The sequence below is a fragment of the Vulpes vulpes genome, chromosome 12 (genome assembly GCF_048418805.1).
Source record: "Vulpes vulpes isolate BD-2025 chromosome 12, VulVul3, whole genome shotgun sequence".
Classification (NCBI taxonomy): domain Eukaryota; kingdom Metazoa; phylum Chordata; class Mammalia; order Carnivora; family Canidae; genus Vulpes; species Vulpes vulpes.
Genome location: NC_132791.1, coordinates 77470936 through 77489655, shown reverse-complemented (window position 1 = coordinate 77489655; position 18720 = coordinate 77470936). Strand labels below are relative to the sequence as shown.

The 18720-nt window shown below is 42.5% G+C and overlaps 2 protein-coding genes across 31 annotated transcripts in view; one reads left to right on the top strand and one right to left on the bottom strand.

The window, feature by feature from the left end:
- Nucleotides 1–18720, bottom strand: part of SLC17A1 (solute carrier family 17 member 1) — a 78384-nt gene that overhangs the window by 15173 nt on the left and 44491 nt on the right. For 4 of the 30 annotated variants that reach the window (XM_072728983.1, XM_072728990.1, XM_072728986.1 and 1 more), the window contains one exon: nt 14689–14982. The exons of 16 other annotated variants lie outside the window; for them this stretch is intronic. Coding sequence is in view for 1 of the 14 variants with exons in the window: in XM_072728986.1 (XP_072585087.1) it covers nt 14965–14982 (18 nt within the window). In the remaining 13 variants the exon portion in view is untranslated. 10 more of the 30 variants (XR_011995652.1, XR_011995654.1, XR_011995648.1 and 7 more) reach the window with 4 other exon arrangements.
- On the top strand, nt 1782–10372 carry SLC17A4 (solute carrier family 17 member 4). Its single transcript, XM_025999212.1, is given in 12 exon segments — nt 1782–1931; nt 2695–2860; nt 2863–2927; nt 3011–3104; nt 3259–3339; nt 5216–5334; nt 5457–5618; nt 7747–7799; nt 7801–7877; nt 7961–8108; nt 8955–9045; nt 10175–10372. Coding segments are annotated over 12 exon segments (1389 nt in total). The 5' UTR covers nt 1782–1796.

The following is an 18720-nucleotide window of genomic DNA, read 5'->3' as shown; positions in this document are numbered from 1 at the left end:
CATGATCCCAGGGTCCTGGGATTGAGTCCAGCATTGAGCTCTCCACAGGGAGCCTACTTCTCCCTCTGCCTGTCTCTGCCTCTTTCTGTGTCTCTCATGAATGAATAAATAAAATCTTTTAAAAAAAGATCATTTCAAGAATGTAAGCACAGTCAAATATTATTCATAAGAATTATAATGAGCCTACATAAACATACGCAATAATCACCACAGCATCTTGAGATGGCTCTATTATTAACCCCATTTTACAGGTGGAATACTGAGGCTTCAGAGACTCAGTAATTTGCCCAAGAACACACAGCTGTATGTAGAGCAGATCCAGGTGTCTGACTCTATGATTCAAATACATTTCATAAAGCTCATGCATTCACATCAAAATAATAAGAAACGGGAACAGGATAGCTTCATACAATAAAAATGCAAGACCCACCAACAAACATAAGTCCCAGCAGCACACTTAATGGTGTGATGTAAGAAACCTGCTCAGTGAATTCAGATATGGCAGGAGTGCCTGCTCCCATGGCTCTTATTTAACTGGTTATAGACTGCTAGTGAATAAATTCTCCAAGAGGATGAAATGTTACAAATGACAAGAATAATCATATATTGTTTTCCATTATTAGTACTTAACACCTGTGTGTGGGTTTGGTTTTTTTGGTCTAAACTCAAAGAAAGGAAATATGAAAATAATAGAGAAAGGACTCAGTTATAGAAACAATACAAAGTCTCTTAAGAAACTTGTGTGGACTCTAACTGAAGAGAACTAACTGTAAAATTCCAGCTTGGGCCAGAGAAAAAGACATGAATCCATAGGCAGCCCCGTATTCTTGGTTGAGACAAGTCAACACTGTACACGTGGCAATTGCTCGCAATGTCATTTGCCGTATCTATATGATATTGATCAAACCTCCAACGTAAATTCATGTGGATGGGGGAGGGGATAGTCTCAAGTGAATGTTGCCAGAGTTAAACCAAAGGTGAGGGTCTGTCATAACACAACAGGAGACAGTGCTGGCCATTTTATCTGCATGTGCTTCCTTGCAGGAGCCAGGAAACGGGACAACTACATGCCTTGAAGACAGGATCACATATTTTACCTCTAGAATTTCTCTAGAAGGACAGTCGATGGATCCTTCTACCTGCTACCAAACTAATGTACCTGGACTGAGTCCAGGGCTAACCCCAGGCCCCTCATGGATCACGCAAATTTTGTGCGAGCCCAGATTACAGTATTGAGATGAAGTTGAAATGCTTCTGAAGTCTGATCTAGCCTACCTTTCAAGTCTTGTCTCCTCCCAGCCTGTTAATCTGTCGAGTTCCTGGGTAATAGATTGGGGCCCTTTGGAGTCATTTCTAACAACTCCTCTCTCTTATTATCCATTCCCATCAACCACCAACTCCAGCCAGTTCTCTGTCCAATTTCACTTTTTTCCACTCCCACTGTCATGAGCTCATCCTAGAGCCCTGCCTGGAAAACTGTCCTAGTACTTGCTCTGGCCAGTTCCACACCTTCTTCAAGTCTTCACTTAAGTAATGATTCTGAGGAAGTTACTGACCCCCTCACCTCCTAGGGGGACAGGTGTCCACTAGATATTTGCAAAGCAACATCTGCTGTCTCTCTATTTCTGCTCCACAGATTGCAGTCTTCTCCCTCTTCCAGACTTAGGAAAGTCTGGAGGAGAAAAGCACCCCAGTTATGAGACTTCCTGTGCCCCTTTATCTCAGGCTTTTGTTTGGTCCGACATGGGCTGGCCCTCATTGTGCATCTCTGTAATTTTTCGATTCTCTCACAATAAATGAATCTGAGCATTGCCATGCCAGCTACGGTGAACAACACAACCCTTCTTGGCCCACTCAATGCCTCCATGGAAAGGCCTTCCACAGACTCCCAGGACAGCTGGAATGAAACTCTATAGGAATTCAAGGCAGTGGTAAGTTTTATTTATTTCATTTTTTAAAAGATTTTATTTATTTATTCATGAGAGAAACAGAGAGAGAGAGAGAGAGAGGCAGAGACACAGGCAGAGGCAGAAGCAGGCTCCATGCAGGGAGCCCAACGTGGGACTCGATCCCAGGTCTCCAGGATTAGGTCCTGGGCTGAAGGTGGCACTAAACCGCTGAGCTACCCAGGCTGCCCGGCAGTGGTAAGTTGAATGAGACTCCAGACCCCTTCTCTGACTCAGATGGTTTGATCTAAAGGGTTATTAAGTGTCAACTATGTTCAATGAACTACCCTACATGAGATTATAATATGTAGCTAAGATTATATCTCTATTTAGTGTCTATGAGTGTAAGCAGGACTAAGTTAGCATGCAAGACACCATTTTAATCTTTAGTAGACATACATTCTTGCCCTACAAGTATGAAAATCACAAAATAAGTTTCACGGTGTTTACTTTTACTGTCTTCCTTCACATATTTTTTTGAAGTTACCTTGCCTATAATGCTTTCTTCTTTATAGCCCTTCTTTCTTTATGGGATCGTACCTCTTGATTCGTCAGTTAATTGTAGAACCAGGGAAACTGCATAAAAGGAAAAAGTGTGTTGGGCATATGCTGGGGGTTTTTAATGAAATTGGTAGCCTGGAGGAACTGGACAGGAGTAGAAGGAAAGAGAACTTGCCTCTCTAGGATACATAATAAAAACTGTTAACTCTCTGGCCAAAGATAAACAGTGAGATTCTCTGTCATCCAGGCTTCTACATATGACTGGAGTCCTGAAGTCCAAGGGATCATTCTCAGCTCCATCAACTATGTCTCAATCTTGGCTCCAATTCCTACTGGGTATATAGCCAGAATTTTTGAAGCTAAGTATTTGGTTGGTGTTGGCCTGCTTTTTTCCTCCATCTTGACCTTCTTCATTCACTGGCAGCTGATGCAGGAGTGGCCTTGCTCATGGTCCTTCAGATAGTTCAAGGAATAGCCCAGGTACTAAAATGCTTTCTGAGTATGAGTTCCAAATGACCTCAGATAACTAAGAATGGAACTCTTTTTTTTTTCTTTTTTTCCAGGTTATGGTATTGACAAGACAGTATTAAATTTGGGTCAAATGGGCTCCCCCACTAGAAAAGAATCAACTCATCAGCATTGCTGTATCAGGTAATTGAAACTAAATTGTTAGCTTATATGTACTGTCCAAGAGTACTCTGTAATGGCCTATCAACAGAAGCAAGAACTTAACACTCCAACTACCCTGTCTCTTTGCTCTAAAGCACTACCCTGACTCACCCAAAACATCCTTTCTTCTGTTTACGGGATGTGCTGGGATCCTTCAATACTTGGCTTGGCAGCGGTTTCCTCTGCCAGACCAAAGGGTGACCTTCTATCTTCTATATCTCTGGTGAATTTGGGCTTCTCAAATCTCAGGATTTTGTTTTATGACAGAAAATGCTGGGCATGATTTTTGTGATGCAAGTCATCTATGGTTAACTAAATCCTATAGATAGGAATATTTACATAAAGTTGTTAATGTTCAGAGCTAATCATGTTGTAGATCTTGCAAAATGACATTTAAATCTCAGCAGCCTGAACGTGTAGCTAGAATAACCTAATAGCTTTAAAGGCATCATAACATGCTGTCCTGCTTCTAAATTGAACACACAATGAGCCCCATAGGGATTTCTTTCTTTCTTAAGATGTTGAAAACACTCATTCAGAGAGGGTGACAAAACATGAGAGACTCCTAACTCTGGAAAATGAACAAGGGGTAATGGAAGGGGAGGTGGGTGGGGGGAATGGGGTGACTGGGTGACAGGCACTGAGGGGGGCACTTGATAGGATGAGCACTGGGTGTTATACTATATGTTGGCAAATCTAACTCCAATAAAAAATACTAAAAAAATAAAACAAAATCAAATATCCAAGGATGGATATATATTTTTTAAAAAGATGTTGAAAACAGTATCTTGGTGGGATGATATTTTTAGTTAGGCTTATTTACTTCATTTTTTAAAATTCTCCTATTATTATTGCAACCAGAAAATTGTGAGACTGTGACCTAATCATAAAATGCTGATCGATGCAGAGGGAATCAACTAGTAGAACCTGCAAGACAGGGCAGATGGTGTGAGGCTCAAGAGGGCCAGAATGCACTGAGAAATGCTGTGGAAGGTCCCAAAGACACATGGAGTGTTCCAGAAGCAATATTCTACTACTTCACAATTTTGCCTTTATCCAGCCCTTGTTGAGATCTGCCCAGTTCCTTGCAGCTAATGTTTATATTTGAAGTTTTGTTTTTTTTTAAAAGATTTTTGTTTGTTTGCTTGTTTATCCATGAGAGACACACACAGAGAGAGGCAGAGACATATGCAGAGGGGGAAGCAGGCTCCCTCAGGGAAGCCTGATGCAGGACCAAATCCCATGACCCTGGGATCATGACCTAAGCCCAAGGCAGACGCTCAACCACTTAGCTACCCAGGTGCCCCCGGTATTTGAGTTTTAAAACATTCTCTGAAATCCCATTTGCAAACCATGTGATTTCAGTAGGATCAGGGAGCACCACTGGTGCTTCCATCAGAGGATAATATTCTTGTATCAAGGGTTCCTGTAATATCAGGTCAATATATTTACTAGGGAAAAAATGTGTGAAGACTGATTGCTTTAGCATGGCAACCTGCGAAGGCTTTGTCAAGGAACCTTCGAAGGGCAGGTTACAAAAGTTATTCAAGCAATGAGAGAGGCTTACTCTGCTCATGGTTTTCAGAAATATAAGCAGTATCTACAAAGAAGGAACTCAGTAAAGTATTTATTGACATACTTTACCCTTGATGTACAACAGTGGTAATTTTCATATTTATTCCTCCCTACTTGATTTTAATTTCCTTGAGGGCAAAATTGTATTTTTGTATTCTTAATGCTCTTAAAATCTATCAAGTTGCCTGGTACACGGTAGTTCTATACTCTATGGTAGCTCTTCACTCTGTTTTTGTGAAGGAATGTGTTAAGGACAAGCTAGCAAGTATAAAGAGCTTTTAAGATTTTCTTAAGATTCTAAAAAAAGACAATTTTAAGATGAATTTTATTTCTGCTCAATACTGATAACATTGGGTTGTCCAATATAAGTGGCGGGGAAGCACCCCCTGCCAATGATAGGGCCGCAGTATGGATACAGGTAGGAGTGGAATATTAGGGTCAGTCATTCTATCAACCACAGGAATCACCTCAGTGCAGTCAGCTAAAACAGCTCCTATCAAGGGCTAACTGGATCCTCTTCCTAGGTGGATTTGGCTGTGCCTGTTTTGTTCTCTGGTTTCCTCTTGTTTATAATGACCCCATAGATCATCTATCTATCAGTACCAGTGAGAAGGAATATATCATGTATTCACTGGCTCAACAGGTACATTTGATGAACTTATCTGCCATTTCCCTTGTCTGCCCAGGTGTCTCAGGGGTGAAGAGGGCATTAGAGCAAAGCTCTTGTCTTCTGATGGAGGGATATTGATATCTGCTTTCTTCCAGGACTGTTCACCAGGCTGGTCTCTTCCCGTTAAGGCTATGATCAAATCCCTACCACTTTGGGGCATTTTAGTCTTTTATTTCAGTGAATATTGGATTTTTTATTTTTTCATAGCATATATGCCAACATACATTAGCTCTGTACTTTAAGCTAACCTCAGAGATGTAAGTATAGAGAAAGTCTATCCTGTCTTTCTGTTTAGATGCTACATTATATAATCCTCTGTCTCACTTTGGGCCACAAAATCAGGGGATTAGGTCCAGGATCTTCATGTAGGAAATGCAAATTGGTTGCATGAATTCTGATTCATCTCACTGTGACCTACAGCTTATTGGGGAAGACTGGTGTGGTTGTAGGTAAGTGTGACATTCACAGAATGTCATATTTTTTAAGAGACCTATGCAAACTTTTATGTTCAATCCAATCAACATTTGTAAACAAGATATTCTGCTGGCAGCATAAACAATACAGCATTAACAAAACAAGTTCTGCCTTCGAGAGAAGCACAAACAACAAGCTGAAAACAAGAGATGATTAGTAGACATAAAGTCCCAAATAGGACTCCTACCAAAATCTTGCAGATAATGTTCTTCTACATTTTTTTAAAATTCAGGTATGACACATACAGAGAAAACTGCATGTATGTGTACAGCTCTCTGATTTTTCACAAAATGAACATATGCTCTGATTGGCAGAAAGGACAATGCCCACAAGATGGAGGTCTTAAAAATGGCAACGAGCTTATCAGATTTTGTAGCCTATTAGTAGCAGCTTCCAAGGTTATTGATTTGCTGTTTACATTCTTGTGTTTTGTATTCAAAAAGCAGTGTTATCGTGTTAACTGGGCTCCTCTGGTTGAAAACATGCTAACTGGCCAACAGAGAGCTGACTTTCTGAGCTGAAGTCCCGGTGCATGCATGCAAGCAGGCTGGAGGTACAGAGATCAGAAAGCCCACGGGCTGAGTGCCTAAGGGTCTTCACAAAAGGAGATCCAGAAGCAGGCAATGAAACCAGAACCTCCGGTGAAGCCACCAGGGTACATGAGGCCCAGACGTCCCCGAGGCCAGCTGTTGGGAATGACTGGAAAGATCAGTTGAGACCAGACAGTAGGCTTTCCCAGCCTGGGAAGTCAGACTCCCATTGCTCTCAGGATGGTTTCTCCCTAAGTCACAAAACCTTGGTTTTGGTTTACGCATCCATAATATAAAGAGTTGGGACAAGGTGACAGTTAAGCCTTTCCGTTTGGGGGTTATACACAATAAAGGACAGCATTCTTTTCCTCACCTTTTCTGTAATAGTACCGTAATACAGAGGGTGAAGGGATCAAAACAGGGCTCAATATTTTAAAAACTATATAGAGAGGTAGGAGTGAAAACATCTTATTCCCATTCCTGTCCTCAGTCTGCTCTGTTCTCTCAGCCCCTCCCAGCCACAGATAACTCTTTTTTATTCATTCCTTATATATTCTTCCACTGTTTCTTTATGAGGATGCAAGCATACATGAATGTATCTTGTTATTTTCTCACTTTTTTTTACACAAAACATTATTGTTATTTTCTCACTTTTTTTTTTTTTTACACAAAACAGTATGTGCTGTATATGCTGCTATTCTTTGTATACTACACCATGGTGATCTTTCCAGTCAGCACATGGGAACCATACTGAGAGACATTTGGGTTGTTTCCCATCTTTGAGTGATGCTGCAGTGAAAACCGTGCTCATTTGCCATACATTTGTGCAACTGTTTCTATATATCTGAGATAAGGGTTAAATGCAGTATAAACTTCTAGATCTATTATCAAATTGCTCTCCACAGGGCACTGATAATATCTACAAGTACCCAGTTTCTCATAGCATCCCTGCAGATCAAGTCAAAAATCTGTGGGATTTTTGCCAGTTGGAGCCATGAAAAAGTAGGCTTTTTTTACTATGAGGTTGGATACCTTTTATATGTTCAGGAACCACTTATTTTCCTTTTTCTGTAAATTGTCCATATCTTTTGCCTATTTTTCTACTGAATTTGATCTTTTAAAAATCTATTTCCAGATGATCTTTACATATAAAGAGAACATTAGTCTTTTTTTTTTTTTTGGCAAATTGAACTTATATTGAAAAACTATAGTTTATCTCAGACACTAAAATTGTGTTGGCTCATTCCAGTAATATGAAATTTGTATTAAAGGAGATACGTATATAAAGAAAAGCACATACACATAGATAAGCCACCCAAGGATCAATCTATGTCGTCATGTGGGCAGTGAGGTATGAACCTTACTAATCTCTGGTCCTCAGAGTAGAATCCTGTCAGCCCTGCTGATAAGTATTGCCTTCATCAGCACTATCTTGGAGGTCTACGGCAGATTTTCTCTTTTCCAGAAAAATTCTCAGACTCATGACCATCAGGAAGTTCTCCACTGCCATAGGTAAGCACTGAGGTGTATCCTGGGATGGATGTGGGAAGCTCAGGGAGGTTTTTATTCACTCTGTGTTTGCCCTCCTGCTGTAGCGCTTGTCTTCCCATCTGTGGTTCTCGTGTCTCTGCATTGGGTCAGATCCAACCTCAGCACCAGTATGGTCTCCTTGGCCCTATCTTCTGCTACCACCACTTTCTGCTATGCAGGAGCCCTCATTAACTTCTTGGATATTGCTCCTCGGTAGGAACCCCCTTTGCTTCATCCTCACAGAAGCTCAGCTCAAGTCCAACAGCCCTAAACTTGCTCTGATGCACCAGTTACATGTGAAGGATACGTGCCAGGGGTTACAGGACGTATCAGCACTAGTCCTATATCCAAATAATTCCTGGAAGGAGCCCAAAACTAGTCTACTACTGTGAACTGAGTTTTTTAGGCGAAAACGAGGATATAGTGGCTATGCTCATAGCTTAACCAGGGACAGGAGACAGCTCACACCAATATCTCTATTGGAGGATGCAGCAGTCACATGGGGCTAGGTCACTGAAAGATCCAAAATACCCCATGGTGCCAGCACACAGAAGGCTTTAATAAAGGGAAAGCTTTACTAACAGGATAGCAAGAGAAACGCTGACCTCTGGCAGAGGTAGTATCAAAGATGCCTGGGACTTCCAAACACAGCTCACAGGATCCTTTCAGTCAGTAGAACACATTCTATCTTCAGATAACCAACCACAGTGACCCATGGAAGATGTCTTGGCCTCAGGGGAGCCAACATCTCATCCAGTGAGGAGTCTTGTTTTTGCCCAAAGAAAAGGTTGCAAGAGCATGTTCCATAGCAGAAACTAAGAGAACATAACCTAGATGCAAACCATCAATTTGTATATTTTGTATAAACGATGTTGACTAGTACAGGTTACCCTTGGGAGTCTCAGACCATCCCACAGGACTATACTAATCACTAGTCAGCACGTTTCACTCAGGCTTAACCAAGGGTCAACTCCAGGCATTCCTAGAGACAAGCAGAGAGTTGCCACAAGTAAGCTGAGAAGAACAGTTTGCTTCCACTGTAATAATGTTTTGTCTCAGGTACACCGGCTTTCTCAGGGGCATGTCACAAGACTTTGGTCACCTATCGGGAGCCATTTCTTCTGCTATTGCTGGATTTTTAATTAGTCAGGTGAGGTCAAATGCTCTGATATAAATATTTGTAAGAGAAACCTATAGGGGTCAATCAGGAGACATTAGTCTGAAGATTTTTTTTTCCCTCGTCAATGTGGCTCAACTTGAAATTCAAGAGTTCTGAGCATCCTCAACATATCACCCTCAGCTCAGCTCCTGCAGGACAATTACCACGTTTAGGGTGTGGAACGACGATGAGCACTCAGTTTTATGAGTTTAGGCTTGAAGAATTTTTATTTTTTATTTTTAAAAATTTTTTTAAAGATTTTATTTATTTATTCATGAGAGACACAGAGAGAGGCAGAGGGAGAAGCAGGCTCCATACAGGGAGCCCGACGTGGGACTCGATCCTGGGACTCCAGGATCACAGCCTGGATTCAAGGTCGCCCTAAAATGAGTCACCCGGGCTGCCCCATTGACGAGTTTTTAGAAAAGAAGTTTTTCCTGCTAATCATCAACATTTCTAGCAATATTCTTGTCATTTCTTGTGAAGAAGAGAGGCCAAACATTCTGGTTTGCCGGTGATTGAGGGGTTTCCCTTCCAGCCGCTGACTAGCACACTGTCAGAAAATGGCTTTTAATATCGATATTCTCAAACTGAATTTGTTTCCCTTGTCATTCCTTCCTTCATCCATTCATTAATTCAACATTAGATTGTGCCAGGCACTGTTGAAGTGCGTAAAACAAACAGAAGTCCCTGCCCTGGTGAAGTTTATATTGTAGGAAAGAAACTGATGGAAAACTAATGAAATCAGTGAAATATGCAGTAAATGGAATGGTGGCATAGTGCTAAGAAAAGAATAAAGCAGGAGAGAAGAGGGTACGTAAGAGGGAGTGGGAGTTCAGTTTTAAATAAGGTGGTCCCGGAAGGTCTCAATGGAAACATAACATTTGAGTACGGACTGGAAGCCAACACGGGAGTGAGACAAATGGTTATCAGGCGGAGGACTATTCCAGCAGAAGGAAAGGCCAGGGCACAGGAAATGACCCGCATATTCCAGGGACAACCAGGAAGCGCACAGAGGTTGAGCAGAACAGGGCTGGCGGCAGGACAAACGCCAGGACCTTTCCGAACAGAAGGGCAAGAGCCAGGAGATCACTAACAATTTGTAATTTCCGGCTTCCAGGATTCAGAGTTAGGCTGCAGAAATGTCTTCTTGACTTCAGCTTCTATTTACGTGTTGGGCCTGGTCTTCTACATCATCTTCGGCAGAGCAGAGGTCCAGGACTGGGCTACAGGGCAGACACTCAGTTCTGAGCAAACCCGACTTTCCATCCTCATGCTCAGCCATGCACCGTTTGCCCTCACGGACATTCCCTCTTAGTACCTGCTTCACTGGATAGCCATTTAATTTGAAGACGCTTTGTTTCTAATATCTTCTCAGAGAGCTTGGCTGCGTAATCCTGAAGGTTCTGCCTGCAGATTTTGCAATGGTGGGTGGCAGCTGGGGAAGCCTAGTTACTCAACTGAGGGCTCCTGAAAGCACAAGTGTGTCTGAATTTTTATGTGTTCCCCACTCTGCCCACTATTATTGTGACTTCATAAGAAACACATATTTGGTCTCTGCCCCTACTTTCTGGCACAGAGCTCCAGAATTTAAGATAAGTGAAATTTCAGATTTCTTGAGTGAGAGATGATAGGAGCACCTTTTGTCATAATATTTGGACTTGGTCCCTGGTTCCCGACACAAGCGCTTCTAAGACCCTTGGAATTTCTGGAGTGACGAGAGTGCCTTCCATAGTATTCTATTGGGATGACTGGTGGCTGGGGACCCACCCACAACTTTAGGAGGGGTGCTGGTCAGCAAAAACACCAAGGCATGATTAGAAAGTTGGAACTTCTAGCTCCACCATCCCACCTACAGGGAGGAATGAGGGGCTAGAGATTGAGGTATTCATCAATTGCCACTTAACTAAATCATGCCTATGCAATAAAGCCTCTATAAAACTTTAAATGATATGGTTCCAAGAGCTTCTGACTTGATGAACATCAGGAGGTGCTGGGACAGTGGTGACCTGGAGAGGACAGGGAAGCTATGTGTTCCTCCCAATATTCCTTGCCCTAGGCATATTTTCCCTTTGCTTATAACAGTAACAGTAAGCAAACTGTTTTCTTGAGTTCTGTGAATCATTCTAGCAAATTACCGAATGTGAGGGGGGTGGGGTCATGGGAACCCACAACTATGAAACTAAGTCAAACAGAAGTAGGGGTTTGGGCACCCATGGGCAACCATGGGCACCTCGGGCACCCATGACTTTAATTGGTGTCTGAAGGGGCACCTGGGTGGCTCATTCAGTTGGTCGTCTACCTTCAGCTCAGATCCTGATCTCAGAAGTCCTGGGATTGAGCCCTGTATCGAGCTCACTGCTCAGTGGGGAGTCTGCTTCTCCCTCTGCCCATATGTGCTCTCTTCCTCTCTCTATCTCTCAGAAATAAACAAAATCTTTAAAAAAATAATAACTGGTTTCTGAATTTGGGGGCAGCCTTGTAGACTGACTCCTCAACCTGTGGGAGCTGCACTAATTCCAGGTAGTTAGTGTCAGAATTGATTTCTATTATAGGTCACACAGCTGGTGCCCACAGAGAATGAGAAAACTGCTTAGTGTGGAAAATCTACACATTTACCATCAGAAGTGTTGAGTACAGAAAGCATTTTCTTTCAGTTATCCTGGTAAAAGCATCAGGGACCAGAGGACAATTTCTTACCAAAGCAAAAAAAGGAAGCTGGAACCAGAGAATCACAAGAGGAATTGTGTCCAAACATCCAGAAGATGAACCCTGAGAGCTATCTTCAAAAGAAAGCCCCCCATAATGGAAGTCGTAGTGTATACACAATCCAGTGACCCAGGCCAGGAGGTCAGAGCAAGTCAAGGTGCTCTCACATCAAGTGATGCGGGAAAATGAGACCATTCTGAAGTGTGGCAAAAGTAAGATGCCCCAGTGTAAAATACCAAGGAGGAAAAGACAATGAAGACTGAATCCATCATGTGTAGAGAAATGCACAGGCTTGCAGCTAATGCCAGTGGGGTAGGAAACTTCGACCATTTCAGGTAACTTGCTTTCTGTAGATGCTGGCATTGGAACCAGAGCTGCCTCTATCACGCATGTAGTGCTCGGGCATCCCTGAGACTCCACTTTTCACAACTCCTTCTCTCTGGCCATCTTGACTCTGCCCTGCATCTGGTTTGTGAATCCATATAGATTCCTTGCACTTTACTGAACAGACATTGTCCAGCATTCTTTCTATGCCCTTGAACATCTGTCCAAGCTGCCACACCTCCCCCGGATGCCCTTTCTCTGTTTTGACCACTGCAACCCTGCCTGCCTTCAGCAAGGCTCTCTCAGCAGTCACCTCACTAACTTGACTTTGCTTCCTAAAATGTGTGTTGAAGACCTACACTGGCTTGACCCCATTCCAAAGTCTGGAGAGTGTGTACGATGTGTCCGCTTTCCTTAATCCCCCAAATGGGCAGTATTGGCACCACACCAAAAAAGCAAAAGCATTGAGCGCTGAGTATTAATGAACATATAACACGGGGCATGGCAGAAACCAAAGTCAGATACAGCTTCAGGAAGGACAACATCTCAGGAAGGTAAATGACACAAATGTACATGGATGACCACTGTGGGAAATAAAATAAAAAAGGGAGACACCGGTTACAAGCATGGATGTTAAGAGCACCAGCTCCGGTGGGAGGGGGAGAGAGAGCCACCATGCCCACGGGTTCAACTGAGCTGAGACTTGAAGGACCAATGTTAACAGATGCAGGAGGCAGACGGGCAAGTGCACTGCAGGAAGAGGACACAGCACCAGCGAAGGTTTGGTGACAGGAAGGAGCAACCCAGTATGGCCAGGGCACAAAGAATGTGCGCTGTGTGGTTGGTGAGGAGGCTGTGAGAGTGGGAGGAGTGAGAAGACATGATGGGCCAGGAAATGTCTTGGTCTTTCATCCCATCCTGAAATCAAGAAGACAAATGTTAGTGGAGGGGTCGTAATCAGGGTCCTAGTGTTCCAAGGTTTTTGCACGAAGGAATAAGATGAAGTAGGAGTCCACTATGTAGTCCAGGAGCAAGCACTGGCCCCTGGAGGGGGGGGCGGGGATGTGGTGAGGGTTAAACGGATCACTTGCTGTAGGAGATGCACCTGACCAAATTGGCATACTGAATGGGGAGCAGGTGTCCCGGGGGACTCCTAGGTTTCGGTTTGCTACTAGATGGGTGGAGATGCCACTGAGGCAGAGGTCACACCCCAGTGAAGATGACAAGAAGGAAAGTAGATGCACGGGAAATCCTGGCTTCACATATAAATCTAGGAAGCGTCTAGATACACCTGGTGATTGAAATGCTTACCATGGTGGATGCTGCCCTGAGTGACAGGAGGGCATAAGGAGGGAAAGCCTGTGAATGAGCCTCACAGAACTCCAACACTGAATGGCCAGCCTGGCGGATAATTGTCGTTTTAAGAAAAATTAAAAAAGAAAAAATTAGAAGGAGAGAAGGAAAACCAAGAGAATATGGTGCTAAGAGAGGGAAGAAAAGAGCATGTGTTTCATAAAGGAGTGGAGTTACCCGTGCCCTCTGCAGGGATCAGGCAAGAGGAAGGGGCAGGTGGTGGCAAGGAGCCAGCTGCTGCTATGTCTGGCTGCCAAGGGGAGGGGAGAGACCAGGGGGCAGCCGCAGGAGGACATGGCATCAAGAAAGGATCTCAAGGCAAGCGTGTTTCAAACCTGGGGGAAGAATCTAGTTGGAAAAAAAAAATGGACTCTGCTAAAGAACACACCCAAATGCAGGTTCCTGAGAAGGCTGAGGGTAAGGGAGGGACTTGGACCTGAAGCACAGTTGGGTAGATGGTGAGAGATGTGTGAGGGCCACTCCTGTCCTTTTGCAGCTGTCAGAAAATGGCACCTCCAACACCTCCCCTGGTTCCTCCCCCCATCCCAATTCATTCATGACACTCCCCTCCACCCCCTCTGACTGTAGGCTCCTGAAGTGCAGGGACCATGACACACATTACTTTGTAAGATCTTTAACACACAAGAACCTCATCTTGGCCACAGTGTCAAGATATTTGTGTGTGTGTGTGTGTGTGTGTGCGTGTGTGTGTGTTCGTTCAATCACTGTGTGGCTCAACAAATAGAACAGTCTGTGGTGGTGTGGGGAAGAAATGGGTGCGAAGGTAAGGGATCCAATTTTTCTTTCATTTCCTTTGTTTTCCAGGGCACAGAATTATCTAAACCTATGAATTCCTTTCCTCATGCCATCCAGTGTTGAGATCCAGAGACCGAGTCTGTTCTTTCCACTTCTCCAGCAATCACACCGCTAACTCCAGGCTCTCAGCAGCGAAGATCACATCAGGGCACAAAGTCTCTGATTTGTTTCTGAGCCACCCGTGTGGATGTGTATTCCTCTCCTCTCCTTTCCTTCTGTGGACTCTTCTGTTTTTTCCTCATCTGTCACTTCTAATTGCTTCTGAAAATAAGTCTGATTTCTCACTGGGACTGACTAGTACAGTTTTCCCCAGAATGGGCTTCCTTAAAGTACAGAAATCTCAGATTTTCCATTGAAGCCACACATCTATAACACAGAAGAGTGAAGGCTGAAAGTTGTGCGACAGGTCTTTCGTGAAATCTTAGAATAAGATTTACTTTCTTATGCTTGTTTATTGGTTAACTTTGCAACCATTTATAAAGCAACTGATGCAGAGTGGAAGAGGAATAAACCCACATTTAAAATTCAGAACTGCTACATGGTATGAACAATACATGGTACAAAGGAAATGCGCCCAGGGTGTGCGACAGGATGAGCCTCTGAGGAAGGCACATACCATCTTCTTCCTTGGGACGCTGACTGCCTCTCAGTCTCAGGTACCAGGCTGGCCCCTCTTCCCTTCAACAAGGAGGTCATTCCCAGGCTCTCTTAGTGTTCTGTTTTATACTAAGTTTTGTAGAGAAAGAAAAAAGTGCATGCAAATGTCACTGATGAGTCCTTATACCGGGCAGATAGAGGAAAGCTTTAACACAGTTCAAAGGAATAGTCTGGCCAAGTTGATTTTTCTCCATCTGTCTTCCTTGTCTTGGTGACAAGGATAAGCATCCTAGGCATCTGCTACACTCCTTTCCTCCCGACATAAAAATAAATATGACTGTCTGGTGAACAATTCCAACACCGTGCTAGGTCCAGGCACACAATATAAAACCATTCATCATTTGCTCTGTGTCTATGTAGTATCCTCCAACACTGCACATCCTGGGGTTTAGAGCACAAGCTGTTTACCACAGCTGCCCTCTCTAATAAGACATTTTATCTACAACAATGACAAGGCACACTTTTTGTACTTCAGCAAATACCTATTTTTTTTAACTAATTTGTTACTAAGAAAGTGAAGCGAAGACTTTGATCTGTGCTCCTCCCTCCCCCACACTCTGGTCCTGCTGATAACATCACGGATCCTTTCAAAGAACACATTGGTGGAACCTATGCTAACTGGCACAGTGCTCTCTGGCAAACCAGACTGAAACCCAGCCTCACCTGGTTATAAATCAGAAAGAGTAAATGCCGAGACACATTCTTCCTTTGCCTAACAGACTAGCCTAGAGCTGCAGAGCAGGGCAGGGTGAGGAGTGTCAGAGGCCATGGGAGGTAAGGACGGTTGGTACCCAACATCCTGGCATCACATGCTTAAGTCTGACCAGGGTACAGACGGCATCTGTGCTGGGTGACAGCCTGGCACAAAGCCTGAAGCTGAGGCAGGTGAGGAAGACCAATGTCTATAAGTACAAGTTAGCAAATCCAGGGGAGTTTCAAATGGGCCAACCTTCCTGCTTTCTGTAATTAGTCACCTTTTTGACTCTACTAAGCTCTCACTTATCCCCTGTCCCTATTCCCTTGGCCTCCCTTTAAAATGTCCCTCACCTCTGATGAATAAAAATTTGAGTTAGGATCCCTCTAGACTCATTTCCCTATTGCAACAGTACATTACTCATTAAAATCTGTCCTTACCACTTTAAATAGCGTCTAGCTTTGTTTATCGTGGATCTTAGTGTAAGATGTCAGCACCCAAGAGAAATGAGGAGGCTTTCCATGATCTAGGAGGGGTGTCTCAGAGTAGGGTGTTGGAGCATGGGTAAGAAAGCAGGGAAAAATATACCATGAGGAAAAAATGGTCACTTCAATAAGTGGTGCTGAGAAAACTGGATAGTTCCAGGCAAAACAATGAAACTGCACCACTTTCTCGTATCATACACAAAATAAATTCAAAATAGATTAAAGACTTAAATATAAGATCCGAAACCATAAAACTCCTAGAAAAAAGAAAAACAGGCAATAAGCTCTCTGATATTGGTCTTAGCAGTATTTTTTTGGATCCATCTCCCCAGGCAAGGGAAACAAAAGCAAAAATAAATAGGATGACATCAAACTAAAAATCTTTTGCACAGTAAAGGAAACCACTGACATAACAAAAAGGCAACCTACTGAATAGGAGAAGATATTCACAAATGGCATATCTGATAAGTTAACACCCAAAATACATGATGAACTCCTACAACTCAACTCAGTAGTTTTTTTTTTTTAAACTACCATTCAGTTAAAACACAGAGGATTGGAATAGACATTTTTCCAAAGAACACATCCAGATAGCCAACAGATACGTGAAAAGATGCTTAATATCACCATGAAAATACAAATCAAAACTACAGTGAGGTATTACCTCATAATGGCTATGATCAAAAAGATAAGAAACAAGTGTTGACAAGAATTTGGATGGGAAAAAACCTTCATGCACTGTTGGTGGGATTGCAAATTGGTGCCACTACTATGGAAAACAGTACAGAAGTTCTTCAGAAAGTTAAAAATAGAACTATCAAATTATGTAAAAAATTTACATGAAAATAAACTACCAACCAACTTATTAGAGTAAAAGTAGAGCGTATGCGTTTAAAGCCATAAAGAATAAAGGAATACTAGTGTTAACCCATTATGTAAGCTTGTTCTGGAAATTCTAAGGGCCATGAGTCAAGAGGGGAAAGAAAGAGATAAGATATCAAAAGGGAGGAAAGAAAATTATTATTATTATTATTTGCAAGTGATACGATTATTTACCTAGAAACCAGAAATCAATTCCCAAACCACCTTAACAAGATAGGTTGGCCACAGTTACATTTTTCAGTGAAAAAATAAATATATTCAAACAATACCTCCCCTGTATCCCAGCCCAAATGTGTAAGAAAAATACAATAAATGAAAGTAATATTCAGTATACATAAATTAAATTTTATAAGAAATGTATACTAAACACATGAAGCAAATTGGAGCACTGGACTCAAGAAAAACTGAATCCACGTTCAGCATGCAGGGATGGGGTCTTACTATGTTCTCTTAAGGGAGATTGAACTAATACAGGGATCTTAGTTTCTCCCAAATAGATTTAGTGCAATCTAACGTGATTAAATTACAATGTGGTGCATTTTAATACTGCAGTTAAATCTTTATTAAAATAGTCCAATGAGGGGTGCCTGGGAACCTTACTCAGTTTAGCGTCTGCTGTTGGCTCAGTTCATGATCTCAGGGTCTTGGGATAGAGCCCTGCATCAGGCTCCCCGCTCAGTGGAGAGCCTGCTTCCCCCCTCCCTCTGCCTCTTCCCCCACTTTTGCTCTATCTCTATCTCAAGTAAATAAATAAAATATTTTTTAAAATAGCCAAAAGATTATAAACTTTCCTGGGATAATAAACAGCTGATATTACACAGTATCATCTTCAAAAATAAAGGTGATAAAGATTGCCTGATTAGCCTGATACATACGTTAAAAATGTAGACCAATCAATATAGTACATAACAGGTCCCAGCAACAATAGATATTAAACTCTATATTAAGCCCAGAAACATAAATATATTGGTGTTTGTTTTACCAAATGGTATTTTATTTGTTTTAAAGATTTTATTTACTTGAGATAGTGAAAGAGCACACACAAGCAGGGAGTTACAAAGGGAGAGAGAGAAGCAGACTCCCCACTGAGCAGGGTGCCTTATAGGGGGTTTGATCCCAGGACCCTGAGATCATGACCTGAGCAGAAGGCAGAAGCTTAACCCACTGAGCCACTCAAGTGCCCTGGAAGGTTGGTATTTTAAATCAGAGGAACAAACGTGAAGTATTCAAAAAAAGATGATGTTGGGGCACCTGGGTGGCTGAGTGGTTGAGCATCTGCCTTTGGCTCAGGTGGTGATCCCAGGGTCCTGGGATCTAGCCACACATCAGGCTCCCCACAGGGAGCCTGCTTCTCCTTCTGCCTCTTTCTCTGTGTCTCTCATGAATGAATGAATGAATAAATAAATAAATAAATAAATAAATAAATAAATAAACAAACAAATAAATAAAATCTTAAAAAAAAATATGATGTTGGTAAAACTCATTCACTTGGAAAACAAATCCAAATTCCTACTAAGCTGTTCATTAACCATCTGTAAGTGATGTAAAGACAATAAAGATACCATGAATTTTCATGAACTCCTCTCTCTCCTTTTCTGACCCTGTGGGCTCACAGCTTCTTAATGGTGGCAAGACAAAGGACTGCCCTATTTAATTGGCTGACACAGCCTATTTATAAAGCTTGCGGGAGTAAGCAAGTAATACATGCAAGTGTGGAATCACCGTATTGTACACCTGAAACTTATA